The sequence below is a fragment of the Pongo abelii genome, chromosome 15 (genome assembly GCF_028885655.2).
Source record: "Pongo abelii isolate AG06213 chromosome 15, NHGRI_mPonAbe1-v2.0_pri, whole genome shotgun sequence".
Taxonomy (NCBI): Eukaryota; Metazoa; Chordata; class Mammalia; order Primates; family Hominidae; genus Pongo; species Pongo abelii.
The window spans coordinates 74,245,559-74,265,362 of record NC_072000.2 but is presented as its reverse complement, the minus strand read 5'-3'; the positions used below and the strand labels follow the sequence as shown (position 1 = coordinate 74,265,362).

The 19,804-nt window shown below is 49.5% G+C and overlaps 1 protein-coding gene across 4 annotated transcripts in view; it reads right to left on the bottom strand.

The window, feature by feature from the left end:
- Positions 1–4,116: 4,116 nt before the first annotated feature.
- SMOC1 (SPARC related modular calcium binding 1) overlaps positions 4,117–19,804 on the bottom strand; it is a 147,534-nt gene continuing 131,846 nt past the window's right edge. For 2 of the 4 annotated variants that reach the window (XM_054530244.2, XM_024232009.3), the window contains exons 11-12: positions 13,017–13,261; positions 4,117–6,238 (exon numbers count right to left, since the gene is read on the bottom strand). In XM_054530244.2, the coding sequence (XP_054386219.2) occupies positions 6,222–6,238; positions 13,017–13,261 (262 nt within the window). In that variant the 3' untranslated portion in view covers positions 4,117–6,221. The remainder of the gene's footprint in view (positions 6,239–13,016; positions 13,262–19,804) is intronic. The other 2 variants (XM_054530245.2, XM_024232010.3) reach the window with 1 other exon arrangement.

The following is a 19,804-nucleotide window of genomic DNA, read 5'->3' as shown; positions in this document are numbered from 1 at the left end:
AGCCCGTCCCCTTCTTAATCAATACGGAGGCTACCCACTCCACATTACCTTCTTTTCAAGGGCCTGTTTCCCTTTCCTCCATAACTGTTGTGGGTATTGACGGCCAGGCTTCTAAACCTCTTAAAACTCCCCAACTCTGGTGCCAACTTAGACAATACTCATTTAAGCACTCCTTTTTAGTTATCCCCACCTGCCCAGTTCCCTTATTAGGCTGAGACACTTTAAGTAAATTATCTGCTTCCCTGACTATTCCTGGACTACAGCTATATCTCATTGCTGCCCTTCTTCCCAATCCAAAGCCTCCTTTGTGTCCTCCTCTTGTATCCCCCACCTTAACCCACAAGTATAAGACACCTCTACTCCCTCTTTGGCGACCGATCATGCACCCCTTACCATCTCATTAAAACCTAATCACCCTTACCCCGCTCAATGCCAGTATCCCATCCCACAGCACGCTTTAAAAAGATTAAAGCCTGTTATCACTTGCCTTCTACAGCATGGCCTTTTAAAGCCTATAAACTCTCCTTACAATTCCCCCATTTTACCTGTCCTAAAACCAGACAAGCCTTACAAGTTAGTTCAGGATCTGTGCCTTATCAACCAAATTGTTTTGCCTATCCACCCCACGGTGCCAAACCCATATACTCTCCTATCCTCAATACCTCCCTCCACAATCCATTATTCTGTTCTGGATCTCAAACATGCTTTCTTTACTATTCCTTTGCACCCGTCATCCCAGCCTCTCTTCGCTTTCACTTGGACTGACCCTGCCGCAAGGCTTCGCAGACAGCTCCCATTACTTCAGTCAAGCCCAAATTTCATCCTCATCTGTTACCTATCTCGGCATAATTATCGTAAAAACACATGTGCTCCCCCTGCTGATCATGTCCGATTAATCTCCCAAACCTCAATCCCTTACAGAACAACTCCTTTCCTTCCTAGGGATGGTTAGTGCGGTCAGAATTCTTACATGAGAGCCAGGACCACACCGTGTAGCCTTTCTGTCCAAACAACTTGACCTTACTGTTTCAGCCTAGCCCTCATGTCTGCATGCAGCGGCTCCCACTGCTTTAATACTGTTAGAGGCCCTAAAAATAACAAACTGTGCTCAACTCTCTCTCTACATTTCTATTAACTTCCAAAATCTATTTTCTCCCTCATACCTGACACATATACTTTCTGCTCCCTGACTCCTTCAGCTGTACTCACTCTTTGTTAAGTCCCACAGTTACCATTGTTTCTGGCCCGGACTTCAATCTGGCCTCCCATATTAGTCCTGATACCACACCTGACTCTCATGACTGCATCTCTCTGATCCACCTGATGTTCATCCCATTTCCCTACATTTCCTTCTTCCCTGTTTCTCACCCTGATCATGCTTGATTTATTGATGGCGGTTCCACCAGGCCTAATCGCCACACACCAGCAAAGGCAGGCTATGCTATAGTACAAGCCACTAGCCCGCCTCTTAGAACCTCTCATTTCCTTTCCATTGTGGAAATCTATCCTCAAGGAAATAACTTCTCAGTGTTCCATCTGCTATTCTACTACTCCTCAGGGATTATTCAGGCCCCCCCCTTCCCTACACATCAAGCTCGAGGATTTGCCCCCACCCAGGACTGACAAATTAGCTTTACTCAACATGCCCCGAGTCACAAAAACTAAAATACCTAGTCTAAGTAGACACTTTCACTAGATAGGTATAGGCCTTTCCTACAGGGTCTGAGAAGGCCACCGCAGTCATTTCTTCCCTTCTGTCAGATATAATTCCTCAGTTTAGCCTTCCCACCTCTATACAGTCTGATAACAGGCCAGCCTTTATTAGTCAAATCAGGCAAGCATTTTTTCAGGCTCTTAGTATTCAGTGACAGACTAATGGTCTATTAAAAACACACCTCACCAAGCTCAGCCACCAACTTAAAAAGGACTGGACAATACTTTTACCACTTTCCCTTCTCAGAAGTCAGACCTGTCCTCAATGCTACAAGGTACAGCCCATTTAAGCTCCTGTATAGACGCTCCTTTTTATTAGGCCCCAGTCTCATTCCAGACACCAGACCAACTTAGACTGTGCCCCCAAATAACTTGTCATCCCTACTATCTTCTGTCTAGTCATACTCCTATTCACTGTTCTCAACTACTCATACATGCCCTGCTCTTGTTTACACTGCCGGTTTACACTGTTTCTCCAAGCCATCACAGCTGATATCTCCTCGTGCTATCCCCAAACTGCCACTCTTAACTCTTGAAGTAAATAAATAATCTTCGCTGGCAGGACTATGCTGAATCTCCATAGGCACTCTCTAATCAGATATCCTGGGTCGTTCCAATTCTTAGACCTTTTATACCTGTTTTTCTCCTTCTCTTATTCCATTTAGTTTTTCAATTCATACAAAACCGTATCCAGGCCATCACCCATCATTCTATACGACAAATGTTTCTTCTAACAACCTCATAATATCACCCCTTACCACAAGATCTTCCTTCAGCTTAATCTCTCCCACTTTAGGTTCCCACACCGCCCCTAATCCTGCTTGAAGCAGCCCTGAGAAACATCGCCCATTCTCTCTCCATACCACCCCCAAAAATTTTCACCGCCCCAACACTTCAACACTATTTTGTTCTATTTTTCTTATTAATATAAGAAGGCAGGAATGTCAGGCCTCTGAGCCCAAGCCAAGCCATAGCATCCCCTGTGACTTGCAGGTATACACCCAGATGGCCTGAAGTACTGAAGAATCACAAAAGAAGTGAAAAGGCCCTGCCCCGCCTTAACTGATGACATTCCACCATTGTGATTTGTTCCTGCCCCACCTTAACTGGGTGATTAACCCTGTGAATTTCCTTCTCCTGGCTCAGAAGCTTCCCCACTGAGCACCTTGTGACCCCCGCCCCTGCCCACCAGAGAACAACCCCCTTTGACAGTAATTTTCCATTACCTTCCCAAATCCTATAAAACGGCCCCACCCCTATCTCCCTTCACTGACTCTCTTTTCGGACTCGGCCCGCCTGCACCCAGGTGAAATAAACAGCCATGTTGCTCACACAAAGCCTGTTTGGTGGTCTCTTCACACGGACGTGCATGAAACTGGGTGACCCCAGCAAGTCACTGAACTCTTGAGTCTGAGTCCACACTTGAGAAATAGGAACAATGATGCCTGTGTCACTGGGTTGTGGTGTTACATATGTATGACAGGGCCTGTATACGTAGCAGGCAGTGTCTGGCAGGTGGTAAGTGTGCCATGAACCGCCTGTCCTCTCTTCTGAGCTAGGAGGAAGGACCAGCCCTGGAGGAGGAGTGGCCTGCGTGATCAAATTCCGGGGCTTAGACCCTGTCCCAAGAAAGCCTAGCTGGAGCAAAGGCTGGAGGAGAATTTTACAAGGGGAATTATCTTCTGTTCACCTGCAAAGACAAGGGGGCAGAGTGTGGCACAAGGAATCTGGAGAAGGTTCTCAAGGGGATGGTTGAGGCAGTCATTTCCAGGGACAGCTGTGTGTGCAGAGAGGGAAAAAGGCAAAGAGGCCGGTCACGCTGGAGAAAACCTAGACTCTCCACCCCTGCTGCCAATCCTCATCTGGGAGTTCTCCAGCTCTGCAAACCAGACCTGCAGCCTCAGCCAGAATAGATACCCCACAAAACTGGGGCACAGGCTGAAAAACTCCACTGGGGGTCTTCTCCCCACCTATGGCTACAACTCAGCCTGGCGTCTTGTCATCTGGATGATGGCAATGTACCCACTTTCAACAGCCTGAAGCCATGGGATAGGCTCCTCCCCAAGCCCTGCCCCCAAAGCTCTGCCAGCAACATTCTGTACATTCCAGTGAGAGGAAGGGAACGGCAGTCAGGGAGGGGCATCCCGTGGGGCAGATATGTGGGTGGAGGTAAGAGGAAGAATTACAGAGAGTGCACAAACACCTTTAGCAAGGGAGTCCCCTCTCTAGGTGCAGTACCACACTGGCCACTTCCGGGTCCCCTGCTAGGTTCATCATTGGCAGCACCTCAGATGTCCTTGGATGGAAGTGGAGAGCACCCAGGCCAGGGAAACGAACTAAGCTTTCTAGGAAATAAAGCCTTTTCACTAAAGGAAGCCACCCAAAGAAAGAGGCAACAGCCACCAAGGTTTACCCATTTTTTATTTTGTATAAAACAAGCTACAAATAGTTTCCCTCTCTCCTTCACAAAGGAAAACCACACAACACCGCCTACACACACGATCCTGTGGGAGACAAGATGCCTGGGGAGATCTCGAAGATCCAAACATCTACAGGCAGGTGCCGTCTCCATGTGTGCATGCTTCCTCCAGGCCTGAAAGTGGGGCCAGAGTATCGTGCAAGGCCCACTCAGCTCCGGCACGTTGAGTTCTCTCATTGGGGCTAACGGGAGGAGGCTTCCTTCCCACCTTTCCACGTTGGGGCGAGGCTACCAGTCATTCCTGAGATAACCTCTAGGACTTTCTCCAGGACAGCAGGGACCTCCTTTAGCCCAAGACCGCATCAGATCCTGTCCCGAGAAGGCTGTGCTCCTCCCACAGGGACAGTGCTTGTGGTGCCAATGCCTTCCAGACCTGGAACGGGTGGAGGTACTTTTAGGGATGTCAGGTTGGAATACAAGATGAGGCCAGGTTTGCAACGGTGATCTGAGGAGGGCACCAGTCCAGGGCTACCCAACCTCCCTCACTGCCACCACAGCTGCTTATTGGAAGGGGTGCTAAGGGTCACTTGCTGCTCTGCCTGAAGGCCACTTGAATAGGCACAGCACCTGGGCAGAGGGAGCTGCACCTCAGACCAGAAGGCTGGGCAGCCCACCCTAGAATCTGGGGAAGATGCCTGTGATGCCTGTGGAAAGCTGGGCGGGGATTTCCCCGTAGCTGGGTTATCACCCCTGCCCTTCTAGGGGAGGCAGAATAGGAAACCCAAGATCAGTTTTACTTCTGGAATTAGCTTAAAGCCTGGAAGCCCATAAGAAAACTTGAGGGAACAGGAAGAACCTCAGTATTGGGTTTTTAAAAAACCAACAAAACAACTTTAGTGTTACCAACGAGGTGACTGACACCTCCCCCAACCCACCCACCCAGGCCTGTGATAGCCACTAGAACAACATCGGGAGATGGAGGAGTGGAGAGGTCACACCCAGTCTGCCCCTGGCACTGAGACAGCTGTGTCTCTGGGAGCCTCACTGGTAGGTTTGCAGGGAGGTGAAGAGTTTCCCTGTTGGCACCACACCCCTCAGTGCAGGCTTACTGTCCTGTCCCCTCCCCTGCTTAGATATTAAATATCTACTTTTTAAAAGGCCCTTCTGTGCGTCTTCTTCTTCGCCTCCCCTCTCATGCGTTATACAGAGTAGATGCTAAGCATGGATGAAAACGTTTCGAGTGACATAATGCAAATCCTTTGTGGATAATTTGCTCCAAGGGTCACTAAGATACTGGTGCACCCACCAATGCTGGGCCCTTTGGGGGTCCGGAGAGCAGGAATGCACGGACCCTCTGAGAGCCAGTACCTGTGTGGGCTATTCAAGGGATCTGGACTCCCTTCCTCTCCAAGGGCAGTTTCCATCTCTCCTTAGCCCAACCTCCCTGGACAAGGCCGAGAGCCAAGTGACTTATCAATTTTGACAACTAATGGCATGGGGCAATATAGTCCTCCCACCAGAAAAGAACTCGTGGAGTCCACAGTACAATTGCAGGACTCCCGTCTTTATACACAGGGGTCAGTCTCCAAACAGAAGTTTAGTAGGCCCAGGATAGAGTCCTGGATTTCCGAAAGCTGGACTATGTGTCCAGAGCGCCCACCACCCACAGCAGGCAGAGGGAGGGAAATAAACAAACAGCAATGCCAACGCCTGTACAAAAGAACTATACAATTTACATATATATTTATATACAGCATATAAATCTCTTTCTTCTCAGCCCCAACAACACCCTCCCCCACCCCCCCAAAACCCCCTAAAAGTTGTCAGTAGCAGATCCAAAAACTTACAATAAGAGAGAGAATAAAGTCTTTCTTCCCTTTCCTTTTCCCACTGTGGTATTAGATATTGATGTCTTAAAATGAAACCAAAAACAAAACACGCAAGTGAGAGTTATTAAAAGTGCAAACATGGTGGGCACCACTTATGTTACACGGGATGTGGCAGGGCCATGGGCAACGCTGAAGGTTAGGTGTCTGGTGATCCATCCTGCCTCCCTGGACTCTCCACCTGCCCTTGGGTTTTCTGCTCCTTAGACGAGGCGTCCTACTGAGAGAAGGAAGGAGAATGCAAAAAAAAAAAAAAAAAAAGGCGGGGGGAGATATAAGCAAGAAGTTAGAGTTGGGTTTGTGAGAAATCTAACTATGTCCATCAATTTCCCCACAAGTGCAGCCTTTTTCACCTGCTGTCCTCTATGAGGTTAGGTGGGGCACAGGTTGCCTGGACTTGCAGATGGGCATGTTTTACCAGCCTGTCCTTTGCCACTATGAGGCACCAACACTGCAACTGAAATAAGTCTGGCATTGGAGAGAACGAGGCTTGGCCTAGGGAAGTGTGGGTTTGCAGGGTATGCACTCTGTTCAGATCACACTACTCTTACATGCCAGCTTTTCAACCTGGGGCTGGGGTGGAAACGGCAGGGGTTTGTTTACAGGTGGGGATGGCAGAATCCCCTGGCACTGACCCAATAGTTCTCTCGTGTCCTCAGCAAACAACCTGAAAATGGGAGCTTAAGTCACCTGGCCAATCTCTTCACCCCTGAGGAGCCCAGAAAGGGGCAACTTACTGAATGGGTTTGTGCCTGCTCATTTTGCCTGGGGGAAACTGCCAAGGCTACCACCTGCAACAAACCAGGAGCACGTGACACTGAGTGGCCTTGACCCAGAGAACTGGCACCTTCTCCCGTATGCTGGGTCTCTGTCCCCTCTGACCCTCAGAATAAAGAGCAGACTTGGGAAAGAGCAAAAAGGTTGTTTGGCCCTGCTTTTTGCTCTGTGAGTGTCTATGGCTCAGGTGAACTTATTACTGGCCAACGCCTTCACACAAAGTCCCTTTTCCATAAGGCCTGGCTCCTGCTGGGCACCTCTTTGCAAGCCCTCAGCTATCCACTAAGAAGGGCTCTGGTGCTGATGCACCTGGACAGAACTGTCCCAGGTCTTGGTTCCCTGAGTCACAGAATGTCAGAGTAGAAGGAATCCAGCAGCAGCTCAGAGCAGAGGAGCGACTTTCACAAAGTCCCAGGCTCATTCTGCTGACACCCACATCTCCCCAGAGGGGGCTGAGCCATTGTGGAAACTGCCATGCCTGCTCCAGCAGGTCCTGGCCTCCTGAAGAGGAGCGAGGAGCTGGGGGCAAGCACATCAAGAGCTGCCCCCCTCCACCCCCGCCCCGAGATGCTTAGGGCCATGTGACTCTGTGCATGCCCCTGAACCTCTCTGGATCAGTCTACAGCCTGGGAGCTAGAACCACAGCTGTACAGCTTCTGCTCTGCCTCCCTCTCAGAATTGCCTTGAGGATCCACTGAATTCATGGAGGAGGAGAAAGGGCTTTGAGGAGTGTACAGCGCTGCAGAACCCAAGCCCACCCGTTGGTCATGTGAGCCACAGCTCCATGTCCCCTGGGTTATGCCACTATTCCTTACAATTGAAGAAAGGAGAGCGGACATGGGGTGGGGTGGGTGTGGGGTGGATATCGGTTTATCCAATTTTACAGAGGAGGAGACAAACTCTAAAAGAAGGTGACAGCCCCAAGGCAAGCAGGTGGGAAGCGGCAGAGCCAGGCTGCTGACGTCAAATCCCACCTTTCCTCCGCTCCCTCCAGCAGCCGCTTCTCTCCTTGCTGAGTAGAAAGGTCAGCACATCTAAAAAGGAGGTGCACAGCAGTTCTGCCCACCAGGCTGAGATGTGTGAAGCAAAATGGACAGCTAGCCGTAACCAGCTCTTTTTCATGGAGGCTTATGTGCTAATCCTGTTACCTAAGTCCTATCAGTTAATCCTCAGAGCGACTTTATTTGAGAGTGATAAAATTATCTCCATCTTAGGATGATGAAACTGAAGCTTGGAAATATCAAGTAACCCACCCAGGATGGCACAGCTTCCGCGTGGCAAAGCGAATTCCGACCTAGCTAGTTGCCTCCAGAATCATGCTCTGAGCCACCAGGGAGGATGGGAGAGAAGAAGGCTGAGCCCCAGGCAGTTGGCATCCTCAGACAAGGCAAAAGAAGAGCTGATAGTTCTGAGAAAAGGAGGCACTAGACCCCACCTGCCTCACAGGATGGTGACAATGATCCCAGTGAAGGTGCTTTATAAATTGGGAAAGTGAAGAAAGAGGCATGTTATGCAGAGAATTCAGCTCTCCAGGGAGGAGTCTGGTTGGTAAAATATCTGGGTTTCAGTGGAATTTCCAAAAATTCAGTCCCTTGGACCCAAAACTCTACTGGTCCCCAAGCTCGGCATCCTTCCCCCAGCCAGCTTCTGTCCCCACCTAGCATGCAAGCCCCTCGCAGCCCACCAGGGGGCACCGCACGACACGGGATGGATGACCGACGCATAGGCTCTGCTCCCGGAGCCCCTGCACACCATGGACCACAGGGGCTTTTCTGCCGCCCTGCAGAGCAGAGGGATAGAGCGGGCAGTTCTGAAACTCATGCCTTCATTCCCGGACATGTTCCTCTACCGCTACCAATTTCTTTTGTGCCTTCACTATGTACCAGGTACCGTGCTAAGTTCTTCACACACATTATCTGATTACATCCTCACCAAATCGTTGAGGTAGGTACTATAATCACCACTTTGCAAATGGGGAAATGGAGGTTTAGAGAGTTTAGGTAATTTGCCAAGGATTAAAGATCCGGTAATTGTCAGAGCTGGGATTAAAATCAAGCCAGGCCCATCTGACTTCAGGGCCTCTGCACTTACTCCAGCCCCTACTTGTGCCTAATCATGGTATCCTACACTGCTCCTGGGCCTCTCAATAGTGGTCCATCATCCCACAGGCACTGCCTGCCTGGAAACTGTGGGCTTCCCAGCTCAGGTTGCTGGTGGCACCCTCACCCCCTGCAACACCTCTACTCCTGCCCACACTGCCCCCAGGCTGGTCTGCTCCCCCTCTTCCCCAGACTCCCCCACTGGCCACTCCCTTGGCTTCACCAGGCAACCAAGACTGGCCTGCTCACACAAGGCGACATCTTCAAACACACTGGGGTCCTTCTCCTGGAGGGGACAGCAGTCTAGCCCAGGAATCCTGAGGCTGGGCCAAGCGCCAGCAGTGGTGTTACCTCACATGTACCCTTGAGCAAATCGCTACTCCTCTCTGGGCTAACCTTGACTCCTAGACTGCAAAATGGACTAGAGGACCCACAGAGCCTTCCAGCTCTGGGCTGCTTGGGTCCAGAGCAGTGTGTCCTGTGGTGTGTGTTGAAATGGAGAGTGGGGACACAGGAATCCTTTCTGCCTCTGCATAGGCTTTAAGTCTACTTAGCCTCCACTTCACCCCACCCCATTGATTAATCCTACATACCGTCTTCCTCTTATCTCAATGTTCTACTCTCCCTCACTCCATCACACTCATACACACATATATGCAGACACATGCACAGACATACACAGACATATGCACAATGCATGCACACATATGTATAGACATGCACACATAGCCATACTTAAAGACATAAGTGTAGACCATGTACAAACAGACACAGACATGAACACAGACAGGTGCACACTCAGGCCTACCCACGGAGACATGCACAAACAGACACGTGTATATACATTCAGAGACATGTCACAGACACGGGCTTTCTGGCCAGACTTTCCATAGTCCTACCTTTGAGGTGGGGGGTTCAAGAGGGTGTACTGGGCCAAGAAGAATGACAGTTGCACTCCAAAGCACCCTACGGGCCTCTGTGGGCAAAGCTATGAGGATAACTGAAACTAACACTTGTCCGCAGCTGAGCCTGAATTGAGGAGGAACATCCAGATGACCAGGAATCCCTAAATCTACATTCTACTTCAGTTTTCTCTGGATGCTTCTGTCAGGTCCTGTGTGTCAGCTGGGACTGGCAGACACCTGGTGCCTGGAAAGGCTTCAGAGGAAGGCTAGGAGGAGTCCCTGAGCTCGGTGGATCTGAGCTCACCACACTCAGCCATTGCTTGGCTTCCGTGTGCTGTGCAGACCAGAACTACTAGCACGGGAAGGGGGCCGAAGGCAGGGGCAGTACAGAGCATCATCGCTCAGCCCAGGAGTGCCCCTGGTATGCCTGGGGTCTACATTAACACTGGATGGTCTCTTCCCGACATTGGCCATCTGCCTGTGCTCTGCGAAAGGACCACAAATTCCAAGTGTGTCAGAGCATAATGTCACCGGAAGGGGCAACCCCCTCATCCATTCATTCCTTCACTTATTCATTCATTTAACAAGGACTTAATGAACTACCAGGTGCCATGTACTATGCTAGAGGTTAGGAATTGAGAGAGAGAATCCTTTTGGCTTCAAGGGGTAATCAGAAGAGCAAACTGCAACACAGTGTAAGTCCATCTTATGAAGAAGAATAGTAATATTGAACTTCTATTGAGTTATTTCAATTTCTCAGGAACTTTGGGAATGCTTTCACTCACTGTCCCATTTAATCAGCACAACAGTCCTATGAGATAGACTCTAGCATTATTCCCATTAAGCAGGTGAAGAAACTGAAATGCAGAATGGTTCAGTAATTTGTACTGAATTGAAATCCAAAATGCTTCAAAATCCAAAACCTTTCAAGTGCTGACAAGATGCTCAAAGGAAATGCTCACTGTAGCATATCGGATTTCAGATTTTGTGGATTTGGGATGCTCAACCAGTAAGTGTAATGCAAATATTACAAAATCTGAAAAAGTTCCAAATGCTTCTGGTCCCGAGCGTTTCAGATAAGGGACGCTCAAGCCGCATGTGGTGAAAGAGTGAGGCCAGGACAGAGGCAGGGTTTGAACCATTGACTCATTGCTGAGTCCTGGAGACTCAGAGTACTATGGGAACAGAGAAGCATCCGCATCAGACAGGCATGCCCAGAGTAACGAAGTCACACACCAGTAAGCCCCAGAACCAAGGCCAGAAACCAGCCATGGCAGGGCTGGCGGTGGGGAGTGGGTCCCAAGCCCAGGTTCCTATGGGAACCCATCCATTTCCCATGCTACTCTTTGGGTTTACTCTGACAACTGAGGATCAAGGAAAAAGCCTTTTTGTCTTCTTCTGCTAAACTCTCTCCTTAGGAAATCTCAGCTTTTCTAAAGCTTCCATTTCAAATAAGTCAGCATCACCCAAATCTGCATCTTCAGACCCTTCACCTGCATTACAGAGCCACTCATCCTTCATATGCATCCAACTCAACGTGTCCAAGCCATACTTGGGCACCCTCTACATCCCTCTATACCTAACCTGCTCTTCCTTCCATGTTGCCCATCTCAGTGAGCAGCCCTGCCTCCAGCTGAACAAACCTACCTTTGTCCCATACCCAACTTGATCTCCAATCACCCACTTCTCTCCATCCCCCTTACCCTGTTGTGTTTTCATAACTTGGCCCTCCATCACTCTAGCCTGGACTGTGCCACGCCTCCTATTGGGTGACCCTGCCTTGCTCATTTCCAATCCATGTCCCACCCTGAAACCAGAATACTTTTTTAAGAAAAACTGATACTATCAATTCTCTGAACCCCTTCAACAGCTTTCCACTACCCTTATAAAGTCTAAAGTCTTTCACCTGAATTTAAAAACTCTCCAACTTCACCTTGCCTCTTGTCACCACCCTTGCTCTTCCTATCACTGTTAAAATATTCATTTCAGTCACACAAACATCCTTCAGCTCATTGAAAACTGTTTCCTTGCCTCCAGAGCTTCACTCCTCATTTGCCTCGGCTTAGAACACACTCTTCCCTCTCCTGACCTCTCTTCTTGGCCATCTCCTACTCATGTTTCCAGTAATGGGTTAGACCATGGGTTGGCAAATTTATCTGCAAGAGACTAGATAGTAAATATTTTAGGCTTTGTGGGCCATGTACAGTCCCTCTTATATATTCTTCTTTCAAAAAAAAACTTACAGCTCTTTACAAATGCAAAAATCATTCTTAGTTCACAGGCTGTACAAAAACAGGCCACAGACTAGATTGAGCATTCAGGCCATTGTTTGCTGAGCCCTGGTTTAGGCATCGCTTCCTTCACAAAGTTTTCCAAGGCTGTCTGTCCCTTAGTGTCTTGGGTGCCCCTATATATGTTGCTACAATGCTCTGCACTTGCCCTGCTGTGACAGAGCTTACTAGATGTTCACCAGAATTCATGCTGTTCTCTTCTTGGGTTCCCTCCCCTAGTTGACTGAGTTCCGGCCAATGAATTATGACCAGGAATGTGTGTCATTTCCAGGGCTGGCCCATAAAACCCAGCCTTCCCAGTGACCGAGCTCTGGTCAGTGAAATACCGGCAGAAACGAGTGTCATTTCCAGGACTGGCCCATGAAACTCCCTCACATGCACTGCTTCATGTCTACTCCATCTGGTTGACTGAGGATGGACATGATGAAGATGGCAGAGTCACTCTCAGCCTGGATCCCAGAGTGACTGCATAGAGCAATCCCTGCCCCTATTCCTTCCCCTACACACACACACACACACACACACACACACACACACACACACACACACACACACACACACACACACCCCCTACAACCTGCGACCATGCTGAACTACTATATGGGAAAGAAAAACTTTCCACTGTATCAAGCCATGATGTATGGGCCTACTTGTGACTGTAGCCTGGCCCACCCTAGCACACTCTCACAGCATGTATCACAGCTCATGTGATTGCTTATTTAAGCTCTGTCTTCTGTGCAAGGATAGGGACCTTATCAGTCAATTCCACCAGTGTCTCAAACATCTAGCATGAAGCATAGCACACTTCCAGCAAATAATTGATGAACAGATGAGTACCTGGGATCTCATTTATCAGACAGCCCTTGGTCCCATGCCTGGGTGGGGGCAAGAATTGAAAGGCCAGGAGCACAGGGGAGAGCACTCACCTTCTTTGCTAACACCCAGGCAGCCCTTCAGCTCAGGCAGTGAAATGACCTTGTCTTTGTTCAGGTCACAGTAGTCGGTGAAACGCCGGGCACATTTCTTGGGCTTGGCTTTCTTCTTCACATAGCGCTTGAAGGGCTTCATCTCCCGCTTGTTAATGTCGTTGCTGCTATTGCTGTCCAGCTGGCTGAAATACCAGTGCACTACCCGCTCCTCCAGGGTGTGGCTGGGGTCTGGCTCTGAGAACCTTGGCCATGGACAAACACCCCCACCCCAGAGAACACCACTCAGGATCTTGCAGGAACCATCAGCCCTGGTACGACTGCCCCCAGAAAGTCAGGTAGAAATGGCTCCTCCAAGCCAAAGTCCACCCAGAGCGGCTCAGCCTGTGGCAGCATCAAGCCATCCTCTCTGACTCAAATCCCAAGATTGGACCATTCTTTTCTCAGGACTCCCCAGGTGTGTAATCCTTATTACACAAACATGCCTCGCCCTCTACCAAAGCCAGAAATGTTCTTGTGCATGTTGGGTGCTCAAGACAAATTGGCTTGATCTAATTTGCTGAATAAACCAGAGCTGGAATCCAAATTGTCCTTCCGCTGGCCTAGCACTCACTGCAGACAAGCTGCTCATCACACGTGAACATGTGCCCTGGGGTGGACTCACTGTGGGGAAGGTGCTCTGTACGCCCAGTGCCAGTCTGGGCCCTGGAGGGTGCACCCCTGGCCTCAAGTGGCTCACTGTCTCTATGAGACAGAGCCAAAAAGGTGAAAACAGTCATGACGACTGAATGTGGGGTCTCCCCTGTGAACAAGCCAGCAAACTCTCTCCTCTTCCACCCCACCAAGTAACGTCCAAGTTCAGGGAAAAAGAAGTTCCATTATGGGGGGGAAAAAAAGCCAGTCAGCCATCCCTGTTAGATGCCTATTCCTAATTAGCTGAATTTCAGTCTTGGGCAGGTACTCCGGGCATCCTGGACTGATTCCAGGAGGACGCAATTAGTGGATCTGCCAAGGGGACCTCATTGTGACAGGTTTAACTCAGACAGTACCTGGCGGAAGGTGTGAGGGAGCCATGGAGAGCTACCAGCTGCCTCTAACTCTTAGGAAATCTGCTTAGTCTGTCATGGAAACCAGGCTCAGGAGGTCTTTGAAACAGGCATGAAGTTATTCACTGAAGAACTCAGATTTTGTCTCTGCCAGCATACACAGTATTCTGGTGTTTTCCATCTTTCCCTATTTTACCTGCAATATTCACTCTTAAGACGGCCCCTGCAGTGCATACCAGCTACAAAGGCAGAATATTTTGTTGGAATGCTATTGGTGCAGGTAGGGGAGTGACCTGCCTGTCCCTGCCTTTCCCCAAACAGCAGGGAGGACACAGGCTGTGGAGGAGAGACAGAAGGCCCCCTAGGAAGGAACTCAGTTCTCTCAGGCAATGGGGGAGGCAGTCAGGGACCTTCCCGCTCAGCCCTCCCACCAGGGAGCCATGAGAGTTCCAAGGCAAAGGCAGCTCTTCCCTTAACCTTTAGGCTCAGTATAGCGTAATGTCTACCTAGAGGCTGGAATAATAAAGCCTCAGTCGCTGAGACGGGAAGGGATGAGGTCATCCCACCCAGAGGCCCTGCCAGGGGAGGAGCACTCCCTCCAACACGTGTTTCTGGGGCTCCCGCCTGTCCAGCTTCAGCAACTCCATTGACAGAGCTCTGCCACCCTCCTTTGGGCTATTTTGCAGCAAGAAGCAGTTCTTCTTCTGGCTTTACAACCTCCAAGAGTTTCCTTCCATGCCTGAGAGTGACCATCATCCGACTCCTGCCCCATTCCCTGCCTTTCTTCTGATTTTCCCTTCCTGACATCTCCTTGCCAGAAGAACAACATTTTGACTCTCTTCACTCCCATCAAGGCCTCCCAGTGCAGGGCAGCCACAACTTCTGATTGCTGCCCCCGACCCCGCCTGGCGCCCAGCTGAGCCACTGGGCTGAGTTGTGCAGCATTCACTTCCTCAGGAGAGATCCTCTGAGCCCCTCCAGGCAGTGCCTCTGGGCTCCCTCTAACACTGGCATGACTCACAGCCTGCCCTGTGAGGCCCCAGGGTCCTGCTGCCTTCCTTCCTCCTTCCCAGCTAGCATGATATTCTCTGCTTCTGAACTCCTTCGGCTGCCAAAACAACCCTCAAACCCCTAAATAAGAGAGCCCTACCTCTACCTGTAAGCTGGGTAGCCCTAGGGTCATCTTTGGAATCCAACACTTTGGCCATGCCAAACTCCAAGTACATTAAGAGCAGAAAATTTCAGCTTTGAGTCCATGAGGGATTGTGAATCCTCTGAGAGCCTCCACAAAGATATGAGCTCTCTCTCTAGAGAAATAGACATACACAGAGAAGTCTGCAGATTTTAGGAGATTAATGGACTCCCTAAATCCATTCAAAGTCCACGGACTCAGGTTAAAAAAAAAAAAAAGACAAAAACAAAACAAAACAAAACCCTTGATCTAGAGGAATGGAGGCTCTAGCCATGGCCCAAGAAGAGTATTTAAGCATGATGCTTAAAGAAGAAGATGGAGTCAGACAAAAGACAGTAGCTGGAGGGGTTTGGGGATCGTTTCCCTACTTCCAACAATACTATTGAAGGCAATGGATTTAAAAACTCTGTAAATCAAGTTTCTGGCCTGGCAACAGCCTGAAGTCACAGATGAGGTTGACAGCAGGTACCCACTATGCTTTGTACAAGCTCTTGGCTAAGACTTAGATCCAGCAGGAGTCCTAGCATAGCAGTAAGTGTGTGCAAAAGAAGACCCAAGAGGCCTCTGTTAACTGAACAGAATCTGAGATTTTTCCTGGGGGAGTGCTGGATAGGCATGGAGCAGGGAAGCCTCCCCCAGAGATTCAGGAATCTCTCAAGCAGTCTTTGCTGGAGACTTTCCATCACAGTTAGACCCCCTCAACCACAAAGCCATAGCCCAAGAAAGCCCAAAGCCTTGCCCCTTCCCCTCCCAGCTCCAGGCTTACACTGGCCTCAGGTTCCCAACCTGTCTCACACAAGCACACATATATTCCGCTGGAGGTCAGGACTGCTGAATTCAAAGCTGCTCATCAGGCAAAGGCTGAGGACCTAAGTTAGAGGGAGCAAGAGCTCCTTAGGATCAGTGTTAACAGCACTAACTTGTCCACACTGCAGACTTCTCCATGGGTAAAGTTCTACTTCTACTAAAAGGGCTCACTGGGTAGGTATAATATCCAAGTTTCCTTGGATATGGTATGAACAGACACACCCAAATGATACCAGATTCCAGATTTTAGAAGACTATGGTTCAGACAACATGAGCCAAATAACGCTGGTGTCTGCCCTACCTCTGGGCTGTTTTTGTGACTGTCCTGTTGACTTCTGCCTCCAGGGATGAGGAAACCCACTAGAGCCAAGTTCCTCCCCAAACTGGCCCCACGGAGCCTTCTCCCAGTTTCAGAGGTGGCATAGGCTACCCTTCTCCCACAGCACTTTCAGTTTTGCTTCTGCAGCCTCAGCCCCGCCAGGCCTTGGCTGCAATGCACAGCTGGAGAGCCAGCTCCGTTTACCACAAGGAAACCTGCTTTGGCCAAGATCTCGGGCCCAGTTCTGCTGTCCTAAGCAGTTTTAGAGAAGTAAGGCGGGACGGCCTGGAGGCACTAGCCAAGCCAAGCAGACCAACTGAGCCCCGTCTGGAGTTGGGTCCAGGCCCCGCCAGCTGTGCGGGTGCGGCTGGGAAATGCCAAGTCAGCCACATTCCAGCCTCTTCCTTGCAAAGCCATCAACAGGCAACCACACTGGGCAGAAAGGAGGAAGCCACAGTACAGTTTCCCCTCGGGGGACCACGTGAAGGGCCAAGAGGCTCACACAGCCCTTCCCACCTCCCCTCAAAGTTGACTTTCCCTAGGGGAGGGTGGAGCCAGGAGAGGGTTCCCCTGCTCTAGAAGACTCTGCCAGCTGAGATCTCAGAAATCTTCCTTTGGGACTGGTAAATGCTAATGGGTGCTGTGGGAAGGCTGATCTAAGGGGGAACACTGCCTCCTGGAGCCCTGGCCAGAGGGGCCAAAGGGATAACTCACTCACACAGAAAACATTCACCAAGAGGGACTATCAGCCATTGATATTTGCAATGCACACCCTCCCATGCACCTGCCACGGAGTTTTCACAGACACCCCATTCTACTCTGCCTATTTTTAGATCTTTGTAGCACTGTTTTTTGCTAATAAATCAGGCCAGAAAAGGGAGTAGATGCCTCCCACTCTTCCACTCCCTGCATGTAGCAAGTCTTGAAATCCTATTGATTTCTTTACAAAAGCTTCAGCAAATCATCCCTTTCCCACGGTCCATGCCCTCATCACCCTTCATGCTGACACTTGCTATCATCTTCCTGCCTGCCTTGCTCCCCTCCAATCCCGCTTCCATAGTGCCATCAGGATGACTCTGCAAAAATGCCCACCTAACCCTGCAGCTCCCTTCTGCCCTGCATCTTGACTCCCAGGGCCTGGCACCAGCTGGGCTCTGCTCAACTCTGCAGCCTCATCTCCTACCTGCCCCCAACCTGACTCCCAAACATAAACCATACTACTTCTTACAACTCCTTCCACACTTCCTACCCTGTTCACACCTCACTACCCACATGGTCCCCTCTGCTGGAAGCCCCTTACCCCTGGTCCATCTAGGTCAGGCATTTTCCCATTCGTAAGGGAAGATGGGGCTCCACTGTTGCTCCCATGGAAAGCCTTCCCTCACATGCTCTGGCTCCCCAGGGTACCTGCAACACTTTCTCAGCCTCTATTATCCTACCGACTTTATACTGCAGTCATATGGTTGTTCTGTATCTCCCTTCCAGGCCAGAAACTATCCCCTTTTCTTTAGATGCCCCAGAACCTAGCATGGAGCTCATACCATGGGCGAGTTGAAACGTGAGAGCTGATGCAAAGCCAACATCTCCATGCCTGACAGGAAGTAGACTGGGAGGAAGGCACCTTTTTTCTGCACTGTCCAAACATCTTCTATCCCTTTTTCCCACTGTCCCCAAGTGAGACTGTTTCCCTGGCCTCAGCTGATGTCCAGCTTTAACTACTAGAGTCTGAGAGGATAAAGGAGGGATCAGATGCGACTTCCTTAACCTCATGCCTGTAGCCCCAACTCTGCCTGAATTCCACAGCCAAGGCCGAAACTCAGAATGCCTGGATTTCCTAATTGTCTTCGTCAGTCCTGTTCCAGACATGCTACCTGACCTCCAGCTGCCCCATACCTCTGCTCCTCCATCAAACAAGAGGGACAACTGGCCAGGGTCTGTCTGCATGACATTCCAAGTCCCTGGGTCCTGGCCAGGGTACCCTCGGGCCCTGGTTACAAAATAGCACCGCAGTAAACTTGACAGCTGGCTCCAGCCTTATACTTGGTCTTGTGGTGGTCGGTTGACCCTCTGATGTGTGCCAGAAAGAGGTCTTATCAAGACAGGGATCCATCCATCTATCCCCCATCCCTCTAGCTATTTATTCATTTAACATATTTTACTGGGCACCTACTATGTTCCAGGCACTAGTCTAAGCTCTGGGAATACAGAAGGGAAGAAGACAGAAAATGTTACTTCTCTCATAGAACTTAAATTCTCCTTGGGTTTAGGGAGACAGATAATATATCAACAAGCCAGCAAAATATCAGACCATGATATATGCTAGGCTGAGTTAAAAAGGGGTGCTGAGGTACGGGGTGAACAGGCAGCTCCTACAGATTGAGTGGTACTTGAGAAGGTGACATTTAAATAGATAAGCAGGGGCCAGTCATTGGAAGATGGGGAACTGAATTCTAGGAGCAACTGACATAGAGGTCCTGGAACAGGCAAGAGCTTGACTTGTTTGAGGAACCAGAACTGAGGAGAACCAGTACCTGGAACATAATGGTGGGAAGTAAAGGAATATGTGAGGAGAGGTGGGCCCAGCAAAGTTGTCCTGAAGGGCCAGCCCAGGTCAGAGTTAGGGCTTATGCTGAATACAGTGGGAAGATCTGGAACAGCCTTAAACCCTGTTACTACACTGGTAACCCTGACAGCTACCTTCCTGGATAGCAGTTTCTCTCTTTCTTCTCCCTTTCCCCACCCACTTCCTTGATTTCTAAACTATTTCTTGAAGCATCTTGTCTGTCTTTTGATTAAAGTCCATCCTCTAGGTAACATAACTACCAAAGGCAGTTCAAATCTTTCATTCCCATCAAAACCAAGTATGGTCAAGCTAATATGAGCTTAAAATGAAAAACATGTTTTGAAAACAATTTTTTTGAAAAACCTCTTCCAAGTCTAAATGACACTTAAAATAGAATGGAAAAAAGATCCTCTTCCCTAAGGACACACTGATATTAAAAAATTATAAATTTCTTAGCTTTCATTGCCTGTAAAAATCCCTTCTGTCTGTCATTTGAGGATAAGGCACAAATCCTACCTTCCCCTGGCAGCAGGGCCCATCTGCGTCCCCCACCTGCAGTGGAGCCCATGCAGTGCTCTTGGGAAAGCAACCAAGGGGAGCTTGAAGTCCTGCCTCCTTAGGACTCAGGCAGAACTGCAGGTGGGACCCCTGAGCTGGGGGGCGGTGCCCGGAGCCTGCAGGAAGGTGTAAGTGGGAAGCCCCCAGACCAGAAACTTTTAAGCCCATGGACCTCCTTTTTTTCCTTTTTCCCTTTTTCCCTCTCTTCTAAACATAAATATGAACATAAAACATAAATCTTTCATGCCTGTTTTTGCATGAAACAACAGGTATTTTTTTCATATTCTAAACACAAGTAACATC